We start from the raw sequence: 16,351 nt of genomic DNA, 5'->3' as shown, positions 1-16,351 counted from the left end.
AGCACTCCAACTCTGAGACGCTTTGTGAATATGTGCCCTGAAGGCCAAAACGGGTCCATTGAGACTGATGACAACATCTAAAGAACTATTTAAATTTGAGAGATGCTGGCTGTCTGTTTCATCCAGGCCTTCCTGACAGAGATTCACTCTTGGGTCAAAACGTTGTGTACTAGCTTTATTAAAAGGGATGTGGTGGAGCAATCATGCGAGTGTGTCTCCCAAGTCCTAGCTCCTTACCTTGGTGTTGAAGTGCTTACTGATGCTGCGGAGGATGTCTGAGTCGATGCGGGACAGGATCTGGTCCTCTGGGGCGTGGAGCGCTACGTAACCGTAACACAGGATCAGCGTGCTCTTCATCTTCTCTACATCCAAGTCATTCTTGTCCTGAGGAGGAGGAGGAGGTAGAGATGGGAGGATTATGGTGTAGATTGAGCTTAGTAGCAGACTAAAAAGCTATTACAATGTGGAATTAATGTCAACTTTATAAAAACCTTCAAAAATATAAATTAGGCTAATTAAAATCAGTTTATCAATACCTGTAAACGTTTCCTTTAAAAATACTTTAGCAGGGCTTGATCGAGCTTGTTTGGTGAAATGGAACCAATGGAATAGTCCCCAAAGTGCAAACCGTGCCTACTGTACCTGCCACTCCAGGCAGGCTCAAATGCTCAAAGTAGTAGAAAGAAAATCAACAAGCTCCATAAAATCTTCAATCTGAATGTGTTAAATTGCTGACTGTACGGTGTAGATAGAACCCCCAAGGCAGGCAGACATTGCCAAGTTTGTGTTTAACGCCTACGATGAAAATAAAAACATGAATAGCATACTAACTTTGAGCAGGCTGAATATTCCTGAGGCTTTCTTGAAGGCGTCAGATTTCCCGAAGTCGTCCAGTTTGGCCAGAGTGGCATCGAGATGACTGCTTGCACACAGCCCGATCCCCATGGCGACACCCTGGGAAACCCATTACCCCAAACACACCCTATTAGCACAGTTTAATGGACACTTCAGCCTCCTATGACTAAACAGTACATCTAGATTATCATTAACACCGGCATTACAATTTGACTACCACTCTCTATTAGGCCTAAAGACTAAAAACACCACAATTCCTAATCATCTGGTTAAAATACAACGGAAATGAGGGGGAAACTTAACTCCAGACACAAATTACAGCTTAGGAAGGCAGACGTGACCTCCCTTTGAAAATAAGCAAAGGCTTAAGACTACTTGTCACAAGACTGTCTTAACTGGGCAATTTAGCTGCACAAAGAATCCCTGTTCTGCCCGGCGACGCTCTGCCCTGCCTTATGCAGACAATTACATCACAGGTCACGCTGAACATATGATGATAAATAAAAGCAAATGCTGTCAAGAGGATCATGGCCTGACTCAAAACGGGGACTAAGAGGTTTACCGCTCTCTCCATGGCGTCGTTGTGTCGTGCACTGATCAGTATCTCTTGGAGCTGCTTCTGGACCACCTCCTTATTGGAACACTGCTGCAGGGTCACTCCAACGCACCTGTAGAGGAAACCCTGTGGAAAGAGCCATGAAGCCAAGAAGAGAAACCTTGATAGTTCGTAGAAGATATTCTTTTACTAAGATTTTGCTGAGGATTATGAGGTTCTACCAACCTGGATACTTTGTAGAATATATCGTTTTAATAAGATTTTGTTAACGCTTATCAGATTCAGAAGAGTTCCTTGAGGTACTTTTAAATAAGATCATGTTTAAAGAGACATAAATACAATGTGTTACATCTCATGGTTAGGGCTAGGAGTTTTCCCTGAACTATAAGTGAAGACCAGAGAACTCCCTGGTCAGGTCATGAAGAACTCTTGGCCCTACTCATGGTTGAAGAGAGGTTAGGATGAGGTTGTTCACTAACCTTCTCTTCCAGGGACTGGTTATAGGTGGACAGGTAACGTGTAGCCTCTATAGCCAGCTGACAGCTCCACTTGTCATCAGCTATGGCCACCAGGGACTTGGCTAGGAACTGTATATGTCCAAACAAAACCCCACCACACAGCCATGTGACCACATCATTATGCTGTATATCAAATCCCTTTGTGACTGAAACAGAAAACACTTCTTATCCAACGCTTTGTGCGTCAGACACTGCATGCATCCCAAATGGCACCGTATTCCCTATGTAGTGCAATACTGTTGACCAGAGACCTGGTCAAAAGTAGTGTATTATAAAATGAACAAGATACCTTTTGGGACAAACCATATTCTACATATTGACTGTTATTGACAGTGTTGTGGGGACAGACAAAGAGGATGTTAGATAAAGATCACCATAGTGACTTATTGACAGTGTTGTGGGGACAGACAAAGAGGATGTTAGATAAAGACGGGCATACCTGTAATAGACTCTCTTCCCATTTCTTGTTGTCTAGTGTTTCTGGGGTAGACTCTGTAAAGAAGAATAGACCATACTACTCAGACCTCGCTCGCTGCACTTCCTCCCAGACAAAAAAAATTAAAAAAGAGAGCAGCAGAATATTCTGTGCACGTTCAAAACTGACCAAAGAGCTAAAATGATTTAAGATCAGTTTTAATGCCCTATGCTCTACTTCAATCCAAGCTATGTATTTTTATGATAGAAAGATGAAAATGGCCCACTGCAAAAAAATGTAAGTTACATCTCCAAAAAAATATAGCCCATAAAATATTGCCTTTAAAATTGTAAATCAGTTATAATGTCCCTTAACTGCAGCTGTTGTGGTAGAAGCATGCGTCTTTATTGATGTCAGTTCTCAGTAGAATACATGGAGGAAGAACTATTTTAAACCACAGACATTAAAATGAGGTTCAAACAGCCTCCTAAGCCGTCAATACTGCAGGAGCAATAAAAGTCGCTCAGGGTTATTTCTATATGATGAGCCCCAAATGGCACCCTATTCAGTGCACTACTTTTGACCAGGGCCCATAGGCACTACATAGGGAATAGGGTGCCATTTGACACACAGACATAGCTCGCTACAGGTTCTAAGACTCTGGGGTCATTGAGTGGAGGTCCTTTACCTTCCAGGTAGCTGAGGAGAGCAGGGATCTCCTTCTCCCAGAGTGTCTCAGCGTTGGGGTGGATATTAGGACTTATAACGTTCAGTAGAGACAGAGACGGTGCACCATGGCCACGACTCCGGAACGGGAACGAACCATTCACCTGAGACACACAAGCACATCCCGATTTACAGGCAAGACAAAGAAATAGCCTAGCTATTACTGGAGACATTGATCACACTTTATGGGGGTTTAAATCAAATTCAAGTTTTATAACACCCACATAGCAAACTGAAATTATGAGCATTCAAGTGGCATGTCATCAGGGTTTCATACTCACCAAGAGCCGCACCATCAGTATATGTGGAGAGGGAAGATTAACTGAATTAGAAAGAAGAAACAGATGAGTAAACAAGGCTGATAGCAGACTAAGCATTATAATGAATGACTGAATGATTAAGTGGCCAGGCTCATACTTCTCCCCACAAAGAGTTCAGCTTAATCATTGAAACAATGACCTTACAGTTCAAGACCCAGCCGACGCTAGTGCTTTATTTAGTGATAAATGTGGCTTCTCATTCAGCTAATCAGAACCAGACACTCTGGTCTGTCTGGCCTCTAAGAACCGACCAACGGCCCTTTAATGAGAATAAAATGGCTGTAGAAAATATAGTTTCAACGAAGAAAAAAAATAAAAAATCCCAATCCCAAAGAAGTGCTGACGAGGAGTGGGCCCGGGCTGCGACCATCTCGTTTACATTAAAGGGCCTGTGTGCCGAATCCCAATACGGAAACGCCAGACGGACTCAGTGAGTGGAAAAGGGAGGGAGGAAAAGACCTCATCTCATTGGTCAGATCCCCCTGGCTCATGGTGATGACATCATAATGGCTTGTTAATATGAATGTAATGTACTGTTTATGAATCTACTGTAAATGTCTACCAGGGAGGATGGGATAGAAAAAATACATTTCTGTTGCACACCTAGTAAATGGAGCTCCTTCTAAAAGACACCTACCTTGCTCGTTGAAGTCGATGTTGAAGTTGGGCTCCTGGGAGGCTCTCTTCTTGGTTCCCAGCAGCGTGAGGCTCTTACAGAGAGGTGTGGTGGCGTTGGAGTACTGACCTGGGGTCAGGTAGTACAGCAGCATGGGCCACAGGACCTGAAGAGACAGACAGAGGATCACTGTCAGGTAGTACAGCATGGAACACAGCACCTGAAGACAGACAGACAGTCAGGTAGTACAGCATGGACCACAGCACCTGAAGACAGACAGACAGGTAGTACAGCATGGAACACAGCACCTGCCACAGGGGGACAGATGTAGAGTAATATTACAACATTGAGTTCACCTGGTGCAATTGAACCAAAAGAATAGTCACAAAAGTACAAACCCAGAGCTCTAGGCATGCTAAATCAAACCCAGAGCTCTAGGCATGCTAAATCAAACCCAGAACTATAAATACAAATATTTAATGTATGATTTGAACCCAATTCTGCAGAGATTTAATCCCATGAAGAAATGGTAAATCATTGTTCTCTTCAGTCTCTGTCAATGCCTTGTCTCATAGCTTCCAGTGGGAAGTAATACAAGAGACATGTCATCTCAGAGAGAGTGTTGATGTTGGGAACCTCAAAGGAACAAGTAACTAAGAGCAGAGTGATTGGCTGTAAAACAGACAGGGTGATGCCGTCTTTGGATGTGAGCCGGTTTTCCCTCAAGACATCTGATGATAGGAAAGTATGAACTGACTGAGCTTCTTTACACAAAACTCCATATTATAGCAATTCCACCCTCAGCCTCTTCTCATAAAACGGTATTATGTTTGGTGTTAAGTGTGACTTGGCTTCGACGTATTCGAAAGCCGTTTTTACAGCAGGAACAAACATTAAAATGTCATTTGTTCACTGCCTCTATACCTGAAACGATTCCATGAACAACAAAATATGTTGTTTGTGCATAAATATGCTGATCAGATAAATAATGTTAATGTGAGAGAAGAAAGCAGGTGATAGATTGCCTGTCGAGAGCGAGCGCGAGAGAGAGCGAGCGCGAGAGAGAGCGAGCGCGAGAGAGAGCGAGCGCGAGAGAGAGCGAGCGCGAGAGAGAGCGAGCGCGAGAGAGAGAGAGAGAGAGGATTCTTATCTCCATGCAGTAGACTCACGTCAGTCAGCCGTCCCACGGTCGTAGTGAAGAGGTGAAGTGTGTTGTCACACATGCTCCGCAGCGCCTCATTGGTCACTTCCTCCGGGTCACTGGGGCGCTGGCCTGGACGCTGCAACAGACCAAACCCACACACAGTTCTTAAGAAACACACGGATCACCATATACAAGTCAGAGAGTAGTTTTAACTGATCCACCATCTACAATGTCATGCTAATCCCTCGCCAAGGATAATGTCTTAAGACCAAAACGGATTGTGGATATGACAAACGTACATAGTAGGTGTCGGGGAGAGCACAGTGTTGGATGATAAACTTGACCAGCAGGTCTCCTCCCTCCAGCTCCAGGTAACCATGGTGAGCCATGGCACTGATCACCTGGACAACCCTCTTCTTCACCTGCAGGGGGAAACGATAGACAGAGGTCAAGCAAAACACTGACAATACAACAATAAGAAAACATGTAGCGCCGGTTTCCCTGATTAAGCATGTTTGTACTAAAAAACGCGTTCAATGGAGATTATAGCCTATTGAAAGTGATTTTGAAACCAGGACCAGATTTAATCCATGTCTGGGAAATTGGCCCATAATGTGTGATATGTTTCCCAATGGAAAATGTTTTTTTTTTTTTTTACAGCACATTGATATGGGTCATTGAAACTGTGTTCATTTTTATTTTCTATGCCTTTTAGGAGAGAAAACTGAGCCAAATTGTAACAGTTTAATATGTACACATGGCATGAGGTTACCTTATTGCTGTGGTCAGCCAGTGGTTGTCTGATGCTGGCCAGGATGAGAAGCTTCTTCGTCTCCATAATGGATGCTAGATCACAGACAGAAAGCCTTGAGTAACATCATGAGGTCATTTCATATCAAACAAGTCCTTGGTAAGTACCAGTGATGCTTTCAAATCCAGAGAACAGGTTCAAATAACACTAGAACTGCTAAAGTAGTAATTTTGACTGTTCATGAATGTATTTTATTACTCTGCCATTTAAGTCATGCCCCCCTCCCTCCGTCCTTGACCTGCCTTAAATAAGTCTATATAAAAAGACACTGTGGTTGTTAGAATCTTAATATCACAAACAGAACTGGAGTTAGAACCAGTTTTCGGAGGGCATATCATTATTTGAATGGTTTTCCACCATAAATTGGTGTGGATGTTTTTGATCAAACGGCACGGCTGTACTCTGAAAGGAAGCCCCCGCCGCTGGCCTGCTGCTGTGTTTTACAACATGCTTGACTTGGCTGCTGTCAACACACACACGTGTTGTTCAAGAAGGGCATGAACAACACCATGCCCAGGAGAGACTTCATCACGAGTCTGACATACGGGCTACCTGAGAGACATATGAGAGTCAAGGCAGCAGCAAAGACTCCCCATGAGCCTTTGCACAAGGCAAATTGTGCATCTGTCTCCTCCCTGGGAGCCGTGTGCAAAGAACAGAACCCAAGACACCCGTGTCCCCTGCAAGTGACGTGTTTGTGGGAAGTGTGTCGAGCAAGTAAAAGTGGTGAAGATGTGTGTCGACTGTTAGGACAAGGGATAACCGCTAAATGAAATCCAACTGATGCCATTACGTGAAGCACACCATGGACAGTGACTTGGGAAAACATTCAGAACCCTTGACTTGTTCCACATTTTGTTACAGCCCTATCCTAAAATGTATTAAATAGTTTTCCTCCCTCATCAATCTACACACAATACCTCATAATGACAAAGCAAAAACAGGTTTAGACATTTATTTTAATTTATCAAAATAGAATAAACTGATATATTACATTTACATAAGTATTATACCCTTCACTCAGACTTCGTTAATGCACCTTTGGCGGCGATTACAGCTTCGAGTCTTCTTGGGTATGACGCAGCAAGCTTGGCACACTTGTATTTGGGAACTTTCTCCCATTCTTCTCTGCAGATCCTCTCAAGCTCTGTCAGGTTGGATGGGGAGCATTGCTGCACATCTATATCTCCAGAAATGTTCGATCAGGCTCAAGTCCAGGCTCTGGCTGGGCCACTCAAGGACATTCAAATACTTTTCCCTTAGCCACTCCTGCGTTGTCTTGGCTGTGTGCTTAGGGTTGTTGTCCTGTTGGAAGGTGAACCTTCGCCCCAGTCTGAGGTCCTGAGCGCTCTGGAGCAGGTTTTCATCAAGGATCTCTCTGTATTTTGCTCCATTCATCTTTGCCTCGATCTTGACTAGTCTCCCAGTCCCTGCTGCTGAAAAACACCCACACAGCATAATGCTGCCATCACCATGCTTCACCATAGGGATGGTGCCAGGTTTCCTCCAGATGTGACACTTGGCATTCAGGCGAAAGAGTTCAATTTTGCTTTCATCAGACCAGAGAATCTTGTTTCTCATGGTCTGAGAATCTTTAGGTGCCTTTTAGGAAGGAAAAGCATCCAACAAGTGCTCAGCATATGTGGGAACTCCTTTAAGACTTTTGGAAAAGCATTCCAGGTGAAGCTGGTTAAGAGAATGCGAAGACTGTGCAAAGCTGTTATCAAGGCGAAGGGTGGCTACTTTGAAGAATCTAAAATGTAAAGTATATTTTCATTTTTTAACACTTTTTTGGTTACTATGTGATTCCATATGTGTTATTTCATAGTTTTGATGTCTTCACTATTATTCTACAATGTAGAAAATTGTAAAATAAAGAAAAACCCTTGAATGAGTAGGTGTCCAAACGTTTGACTGGTACTGTATATATTGTAGTAACGTCTATGTATACTGTAGTAGTGACTATAGGTAGTAAGTTAGTAGTAGTGCCTATATATTTACTGTATTAGTGTCTATATATACACTGCAGTAAGTGCCTCCTGTCCTGTGCAGACAGGCCCGAGCCAGACTAACTAGCAGTCTTACTGGAGGAGTTGATGAGGTGTCGGAGCACGGCCAGGGAGCCCATACGGATCCTCTCATTACTGTTCTCCAGTTTCTGAAGCACAAACATGACCAGCCGGTCTGGGAAGGTGTTGGCTGAGGAGGAAGGAAGCGTATGGCACAGAGTCAGACCACTGTTTAAAGTTTAAACACATTTACCTTTGAGTGAAGTCACACCATCTCAGATCTAAATCATGGATTCTCTCATTACAGGAGGACATGGTGTCCATCATGTAGTTTCTCTGCAGCAGCTCCGAGTTCTAGAATAACAAAGACCTTGTTCACAATGGCACCCTATTCCCTATATAGTGCACTACTTTTGACCAGGGCACTATATAGAGAGTAGGGTGCCACTTGAGACACAGAGAGTCTTGTATTGGTTGAAGAGGGAAAACAGTCTGGAACTCTGAACATGGTATATAGGCCTAGTACTGTACCATGTAGGTAACAGAACCAAGTAATACTGATATTCTACAATTCCATGATCATTTTATATTATACAATGTGAAGGAAATTACCCAGATCTGAAAATTATATTGACCAGCTCCTCATAAAACCCTTCTACACGTTGCAGCCATAAGGTCTTCAAGCCAAACTCCATAAGTTGGAAAATCAGTGAAGACAGACATGTGGCATATTGCTGCAGCAGCAGTGTCTGTGTGGCAGGGGGACTGTTGCTTAAATCCCTCCCTCCCCAACAGGAAGCAAATGACTACTGGATTAAAACTCCACACTGGTCCACTGACTGGTCTAACAAAGACCAGGTCAAGGGGCCTGTTCTAGAACCTTCCAGTAGAAATGATTGGGTAGAACAGTTGTGATTGTTATGAAGAATAAGGGATCGTGTAAATTCTATTCAATGCATTTCTATCTGTAACATTTACTTAAATGACTACAACCCTGACCTCTCAATCCAATAAACCCAGAGAACAAAACGCACACGCACGGATGATTGAAGAACAGAAAACCAACCTAGGATGCTGAAGCATCTCAATACCTCGTTGTGATTTTTCACCGTCAGTGGGTTGCTGTAATCAACAGGTGCACAAACCTGGAGGGGGAGCAAAATGACAATTACTGTACATGTAGGTACATTAACTATTATTCATACAAATCAACCAATCCATATTGAAAAGTTTATTACTGATTCAATCTAATTGCTGTTGACCTAAGTGCAATCAAACCAATGCATCATGGACATTTCAAAGTCGCATAGGGTGAGTCACAAACCATGTGACAACAGGAAGTGATTTATTATGTATCCTGTTATAGAGAAACCTTATAGTCAGTCTCTAGTATTACTAGCTATGCTAAATACAGAAAAACATCCTATTGACATTGCGCAAACAGCCCAGGCGGAGTGACAAGAAGCTTTGTGTGTTCAAGGAAGTACTTTCAAATCAAATGTTATTAGTTACATCAACAGTTTACAGCGTGTGTAAAAGGTGCAGTGAAATGCTTGCATGCTAGCTCCCTCAACATTGCATTGTACTGTGCCATCAGGGGACTGTCACTTTGCCGTACCTGCTGGTTTAGACTAGTGAGCAGGCTGTCGATCTGAGTCTCCAGAACTCTGCTGCCCATGTTCACAGAAGCATCCAGAACTTGACACAGGCTCTGCAGGGGAGGTGAAAACAACATGAGCTGATTAGTGAGCAGAGCAGACAGTGTTGGGAAACTGACTAGACTAAAATACTGATACAGGACTGATGAACGACTGGGAGAGTATGACTCCATTAAAGAAGAAATGCAAGTCCCAATCAACATAAATAGCATAGGGCTCGACTGCAGAGTATCCTGGTCTGAATCAGTATGTGCTTCAGTCAACTCCACAGCTAACTACCATGGTCATGCCAAGACAACCAGACGTCTTGGCGTGAGAACATGACAAGCATACCTCCCAGGGGGGCCCTACCTGTTTGACAGGACACTGGCAGGTCAGAAGAGTTAGCTAAACTATTACACACACACAGATCTGGACCAGGCAAACTGCTGAACTCTCTGGGTGCCTCACATACAGCACTTTATTCCCTGTATAGAACACCAGCAGCGGTCATTAGAGGCCGACCTACCTTACTGATGACGTAATGCTCCGTGTTCTTCTTGTACAAGGAGAGGATTGTGGGAATGAGTTTGGGAAGCTGCTCCTCCAGTTTATCATGGGCCATCAGGTGACTCATGGATCCCACTGCTTCTGCCACTGTCAGTCGTAGCTACAGCCCCAGCCAGGGAGAAAGAGAGAGAGAGAGAGAGAGAGAGAGAGAGAGAGAGAGAGAGAGAGAGAGAGAGAGAGAGAGAGAGAGAGAGACACCACAGTTAGTCGTAGCTACAGCCCCAGCCAGGGAGAGAGAGAGAGAGAGAGAGAGACACCACAGTTAGTCGTAGCTACAGCCCCAGCCAGGGAGAGAGAGCGAGAGAGAAACACCAGTTAGTTGTAGCTACAGCCCCAGCCAGGGAGAGAGAGCGAGAGAGAAACACCACAGTTAGTCGTAGCTACAGCCCCAGCCAGGGAGAGAGAGCGAGAGAGAAACACCACAGTTAGTCGTAGCTACAGCCCCAGCCAGGGAGAGAGAGCGAGAGAGAAACACCACAGTTAGTCGTAGCTACAGCCCCAGCCAGGGAGAGAGAGCGAGAGAGAAACACCACAGTTAGTCGTAGCTACAGCCCCAGCCAGGGAGAGAGAGCGAGAGAGAAACACCACAGTTAGTTGTAGCTACAGCCCCAGCCAGGGAGAGAGAGAGAGAGAAACACCACAGTTAGTCGTAGCTACAGCCCCAGCCAGGGAGAGAGAGAGAGAAACACCACAGTTAGTCGTAGCTACAGCCCCAGCCAGGGAGAGCAAGAGAAACACCCCAGTTAGTCGTAGCTACAGCCCCAACCAGGGAGAGCGAGAGAAACACCACAGTTAGTCGTAGCTACAGCCCCAACCAGGGAGAGAGAGAGAAACACCACAGTTAGTCGTAGCTACAGCCCCAACCAGGGAGAGAGAGAAACACCACACTAGGACTGCGTCCCAAATGGCACCCTATTCTCTACAGTGTACTATTTTTGATCAGATACAGCAGCATCAGGTTTGACCAGAACCCTATGAACCCTAAGGGTCCTGGTCAGAAGTAGTGCACTCTATAGGGCAGGGGTGTCAAACTCTTTCCACGGAGGGCCTAGTGTTTTTGGTTTTTCCTCTCAAGACCTAGACAGCCAGGTAAGGAGTTGTTTACTAATTAGTGACCTTAATTCATCAATTAAGTACAAGGGAGGAGTTAAAACCAGCAGACACTCAGCCCTCCATGGAATTAGTTTGACACGTGATTTAGGGAATACAATGCCATTTGGGACACAGACAATCAATGGAAAAAGATTCAATCAACCGAGTCCACATCTAACTGAAGCAGAAATCTGTTTACCAATGCAGAGACGGGGAGTCATCTTACTTTTGGCATTCTCAAAAATAAAAAGAGCAGCAGTTATGCTGCAGTTGCTCTGTGGCTCATCATTTCATAACCAAAATGGAGGAATACAGAGTTTATGACCAGATTACAGATAAGGGATTATTTGTTTTCTCACAAGCCTAGACCAACCTGTACTGTGATTATGTCCTCTACTCAGAAACAACAAGAAAACCTTTCTGCATAACCTTGCTGAGTATTAACCAGGCAAATATGTCCAGGAAACTCTCCTAAATGTCTTTATTCATCTAATACAGTGGTTCTTAACCTGGGTTCGATCGAACCCCAGGGGTTCGGTGAGTCAGTCTCAGGGGTTCGGCGGAGGTCAAGACACACACCCGACTCATATGATTCGTGATGACACGCCCCGCTTGGCCATCATTGGCTGCAGGTGATCATGCAACATCGCTTGGCCTATCTGTGCTGCAGGGAATTTGGCGCGCTCAGTAGTCGAATTGTGACTGTCGTGATGGTACGTCGTGTGATTTCTTTCTTAATATTTTAATCCCTTCATACTAACTATGTCGAGCAAAAAAAGAAAGTGGTCGGACGAATATGTACAATATGGATTCACATGTATAACGGAACGTGATGAGAGTCAGCGTCCTAACTGCATGATTTGCAATGCCAAGTTGAGCAATTCTAGTCTAGCACCGGCAAAACTAAGAGAACACTTCCTTAAGCTGCATGGAGATGGACAATACAAGAACACAACGCTCACTGAATTCAAGGTGAAGAGAGCCATTTTTCCAATTAAGAAGGGTTCGGTGAATGCGCATATGAAACTGGTGGGGGTCAGTACCTCCAACAAGGTTAAGAACCACTGATCTAATATCAGTCATTGACCTGACTGTGGACCTCTCTCCTCCCTTGCCTATAAATACCAGCACACCGTCTAAGGGGTTGCGTTCATCAAGACATCCCTACAACAGAGGGACCGTTGAGACAGAAATATAATTAGGAGAAATTGGTTTCCTGCTCCTCTTAATGTAATGTACCTTGGATTCCCTGCTCTGGAGCCAGCTGCAGTAGAGGATATCGTAGGCCGCGTAGATGTCGCTGGAGAACGTGTCCTTTCTCACCGTCGGGTCGGGAGCTTTGTCCAGGTTGGCTAGGTACTCCAGGATACTCTCACTGAAGTGGGACAGAGCTGGGAGAAGGAAGGTCGGTCTATAAACTGGGTCTGGTAATGCATGTTTAACCATGTACAATAATAAAATATAATGCTGCAGTATGTTGGATATAGTGCATCTAGTCCTACCAGAGGAGAACACCCACTTCATGTTGTCCTGCTTGGCCATGCCAAGCATAGGGAGCATGGTGCCCAAGATGGCATTGAGAAATGGCACCATACCATAAACTGTCAACAAAAGTAAGATTAGACGTTAGACTCTACCTCTATTACAATGCCAAGAGATATCTCTAAACAATTTGAAAACACTGAGGAGTCTTTGTAAAAAGACAAACAAATGCTTCTCAGAAGCTAGGTGACAGGACATAAAGGATACATGTTAGCAGCCTAAGTATTTAGACTTTTAGGCAGCTCTACACAGTGCGCTTGCCATTGTGTCTGGTGTTTGCCTACCATTGGATTCAGAGAGGCTTGCTAATGTTTGGACCACAAAAAAATGAGGCAGGATCCCTGGCTGGAACTTGCTGAGGATTTCCTCCATGATGTCATTGATGTACTTGTTTCCCACAGCAACCAGAATATTGCTGGCTGCCTGTTGCCAATCAGGTACAACATCCTGTAAAAACATGAAAACTGAGCTGTTGAATCAAACCCTAGGCCGTACTTTTTGTATTTACATGAAAACAAACAGATACTACTCATGTGTTCTGATTGATGCAATGGCCTCAATGTTAGAACAAAGTAGAACCACTGATAAATCAAGTACATTCTCAGAAGAATAACTAGATTACATGCAATATTAGGCTAAAAGCATAGAAATTGAATGACCAACTGTATTTCAGATGAGACCAAATAACAATCATCAGAAACAATCTAACCTTTGATCGGGTCATTTCATCGGAGGCCAAAGAAATTATGCTTTTGATTTTCGGGTAACTGATATCGTCTATCTTGGTCTTCACAATCAGCTCAATCGTCTGCAGTATGACAACTCTGTGCCCAATGACAAGCTGCAGGAAAATACATTTACATTGTAATTCACTTCAAAACACAGGCCTTAAGTCTACATGCATTAATGTCAACACAGTGGCCTGTATGAAAAGTCTCTCCCATACAGTATATTTCACCATCTCTTTTGTATTCATGTCATTGGAGCAGCACATGCAGAGTCCCAGTCAACAGAGAAGTGATGATAAGGTCTCCAGCTTCTGGAAGGATGTGTGTTATTTCTTCATGTTAGAACATATCACATCCTAATGCAATCTTTTATTATTTATTATTGTTGTTGTTGCACTGTCGAGAAGGAACCTGCAAGTAAGCATTTCATTAGACGATGTATACCATGCGTATCCCATGCAAATGACTAATAAAACTCAAAAGCTTCTCTCTCCAGCATTGTGAGGAAATCTGCAGCACAGAGCAGCATTGGTGCTGTCTGAAATTGCCCTTGCATCAGAGGGCTATGGTCACACATAGTACAGTAGCCTTCTACTCATATCCAAGAACCCTTTCACTGTCACACTTCCACTTCCCATGTTCTGAGAGTGAAAGTTACATCAAGGATGGTGACAGGACAGATAAATGGCTGAAATTAAGAGAAACAACACCTCTAAAACAGAACTAGAAATCTATGCTGTTATTCAAGTACAATGGAAACATATGACTGCTACATTAGGTTTTAAACATCAGGCTTGTATTACAATGTTCTTGGGTCTTGGTAGTAAGAAGATTATATTAATTTAACATGGAGCAATGTTTACGTAGGCCAGCATTGAGTACCACCTACCTCAACACAAATACAGACACAGATAGACTACAAACATGGGCCACATACACTGTCCCACATCAAGTTCAGCATGAATTGCTAATGAGACTGGGGACTTTCTATTATAGTGTTCCAGTCTCTGCTCCACACAGTAGCTAATCAACAGTAAGTGGCAGTAGCAGTGTCTGACCTTGGGGTGCTTGACCAGGTAGTCCTGGCACATGGACAGGACCTTGTTAGGCTGCTGCTTCCCCAGGGTCAGTATGGACTTCCTGACTTGCTCCCTGACCACTGGGTCCTTGTCATTGGCTGAATCCAGCAGGGCCAGGGTCACCTCTGACGGGGAGAGAAGACAGCAGGGTAGACATGGAGGAGTGAAAATACAGAATAGACGTGGAGTAGTGAGACACGAATGAGAGACCTGGGGTCTATTCATACCACCAAACAGCATGCAAGGGAAAGCCAATATCAAAAGAGGTAATGGCATAAGGACACGATTATGAAGAGGTCACTCACGCTCCACATCTGACTCCTCCATAGTGCCTGTCTGAAGGCTGGGACTGGAGATATTTAGGATTTCATTTGGTGGTCAGAGAGGGTTAAAACGTGTTCATCCGGTCTCACCACACTGCAAAGAGAGTAAACATGCATGTTTGACATGTCAAAGAATGTAGTCTATGTTAATAGTCAGACGAATGGAGAGAACACCAACACAATGTGATTGTTATTCATGTGCTTAAAACGGTGCAATCTCCATTATATTCTCACTGGCGATGATGTGCAGTAACATCATGACTAGCTCAGTTGCGTCACTTTATGTGGCAATTTTCCTATGCTGGATACAAACAGAGTTGCAACAGACCGTTGCAGTGTATGACAAAGTAAATCAACTGTTAACTAGCTGTCAAATCATAACGAGCCTGAACCTGAAAACAGTCAGAGAAGTGCAGCACTTCCTTGTCAGACCAAGACTTGTTTTTCTTGGTTGGGATATTACTGTAGCTAAGTTAGCTATTCCACATGTTCTGCGCTGGTAAGTGGTTAATAGTATGGTTGTTGTCAATATGCTATAATTTCATTTGAATAAATTTAGTGTCATCGACCTACATTGTCTATTGCTACAGGTGACAACAAGCTAGCTCTGTTTCGGACTGAGACAGAAGGGCAAGCTCTGTAACAGAGCTAGCTAGCGGTCACCTGTAGTAATAGACAATGTGGGTCGATGACATTTCACGTATTCAATTCTAGTATATTGACAAAACCCATACTGTTAACCTTATACCAGCGGCGAACATGTGGAATGATGAGCGTCGTTAAATTCAGCAAAGTAGGCTCCCCACCTTTCGAACAGCCCGGCTGACAGGCTAGCTTGATGTTAACTAGCTAGCAAGCTAGCTAACGTTACACACAAATGCAAGGATGAATCTCCTCACGCGCAGTAATCCAGTGAAGGTGCGATGTATATTGTCCGATACTTGGCTGACTAACTGTCTTTCACTGTGGTAGTGTATTTTTCCTCAATATAAAGAGATAGACTTGTTAGCATGCAGTAGCTAGATTAGCTGTATGCCAGTGCAACGCATCGCACGCAGGTAAACACCCCTAATCATGTGCTTCGAGTCAGTGTGGGCGTGACTTTGACAGGAGTTCAGTTGATTCAATGATTTTGATGCATGTGATATATCACTGACTGGATATCACGAGGTACGTGAGATATCACTTTTCTGGAACTTTTGCAACTTTATAGCCATAGGAAAGTAATGTGTTTTTGTGTCATGCATTATGACTTGAAATACTTTGACAATGTGGACTGGATACATCACAATATCTATGTTTTTATATTGATTTTCTATTTTCTATCCAACAATTACAGCAATATTAGCCATATTACTGTGAGCATGTGCTGACCAACCAGCAAGTGTCTTCACTGATGTTTTCAACCTC

At 43.7% G+C, this 16,351-nt stretch overlaps 1 protein-coding gene across 2 annotated transcripts in view; it reads right to left on the bottom strand.

Moving 5' to 3' along the window:
* Positions 1–16,026, bottom strand: part of LOC115177321 (maestro heat-like repeat-containing protein family member 1) — a 36,603-nt gene extending 20,577 nt beyond the window's left edge. For both annotated transcript variants that reach the window (XM_029737979.1, XM_029737980.1), the window contains exons 1-22: positions 15,748–16,026; positions 14,924–15,035; positions 14,598–14,743; positions 13,521–13,652; positions 13,096–13,258; positions 12,772–12,870; positions 12,509–12,660; positions 10,137–10,277; positions 9,589–9,681; positions 9,037–9,115; positions 8,047–8,160; positions 5,923–5,996; positions 5,450–5,572; positions 5,176–5,286; positions 4,028–4,172; positions 3,352–3,392; positions 3,033–3,174; positions 2,369–2,421; positions 1,891–1,998; positions 1,418–1,537; positions 832–954; positions 238–384 (exon numbers count right to left, since the gene is read on the bottom strand). In XM_029737979.1, coding sequence (XP_029593839.1) covers positions 238–384; positions 832–954; positions 1,418–1,537; positions 1,891–1,998; positions 2,369–2,421; positions 3,033–3,174; positions 3,352–3,392; positions 4,028–4,172; positions 5,176–5,286; positions 5,450–5,572; positions 5,923–5,996; positions 8,047–8,160; positions 9,037–9,115; positions 9,589–9,681; positions 10,137–10,277; positions 12,509–12,660; positions 12,772–12,870; positions 13,096–13,258; positions 13,521–13,652; positions 14,598–14,743; positions 14,924–14,945 — 2,328 coding nt within the window. In that variant the 5' untranslated portion in view covers positions 14,946–15,035; positions 15,748–16,026. The remainder of the gene's footprint in view (positions 1–237; positions 385–831; positions 955–1,417; positions 1,538–1,890; positions 1,999–2,368; positions 2,422–3,032; positions 3,175–3,351; positions 3,393–4,027; positions 4,173–5,175; positions 5,287–5,449; positions 5,573–5,922; positions 5,997–8,046; positions 8,161–9,036; positions 9,116–9,588; positions 9,682–10,136; positions 10,278–12,508; positions 12,661–12,771; positions 12,871–13,095; positions 13,259–13,520; positions 13,653–14,597; positions 14,744–14,923; positions 15,036–15,747) is intronic.
* Positions 16,027–16,351: the final 325 nt, after the last annotated feature.

Source organism: Salmo trutta, chromosome 37 (assembly GCF_901001165.1).
Source record: "Salmo trutta chromosome 37, fSalTru1.1, whole genome shotgun sequence".
Classification (NCBI taxonomy): domain Eukaryota; kingdom Metazoa; phylum Chordata; class Actinopteri; order Salmoniformes; family Salmonidae; genus Salmo; species Salmo trutta.
The sequence above is the reverse complement of the archived record's forward strand: the minus strand, read 5'-3'. Positions and strand labels throughout refer to the sequence as shown.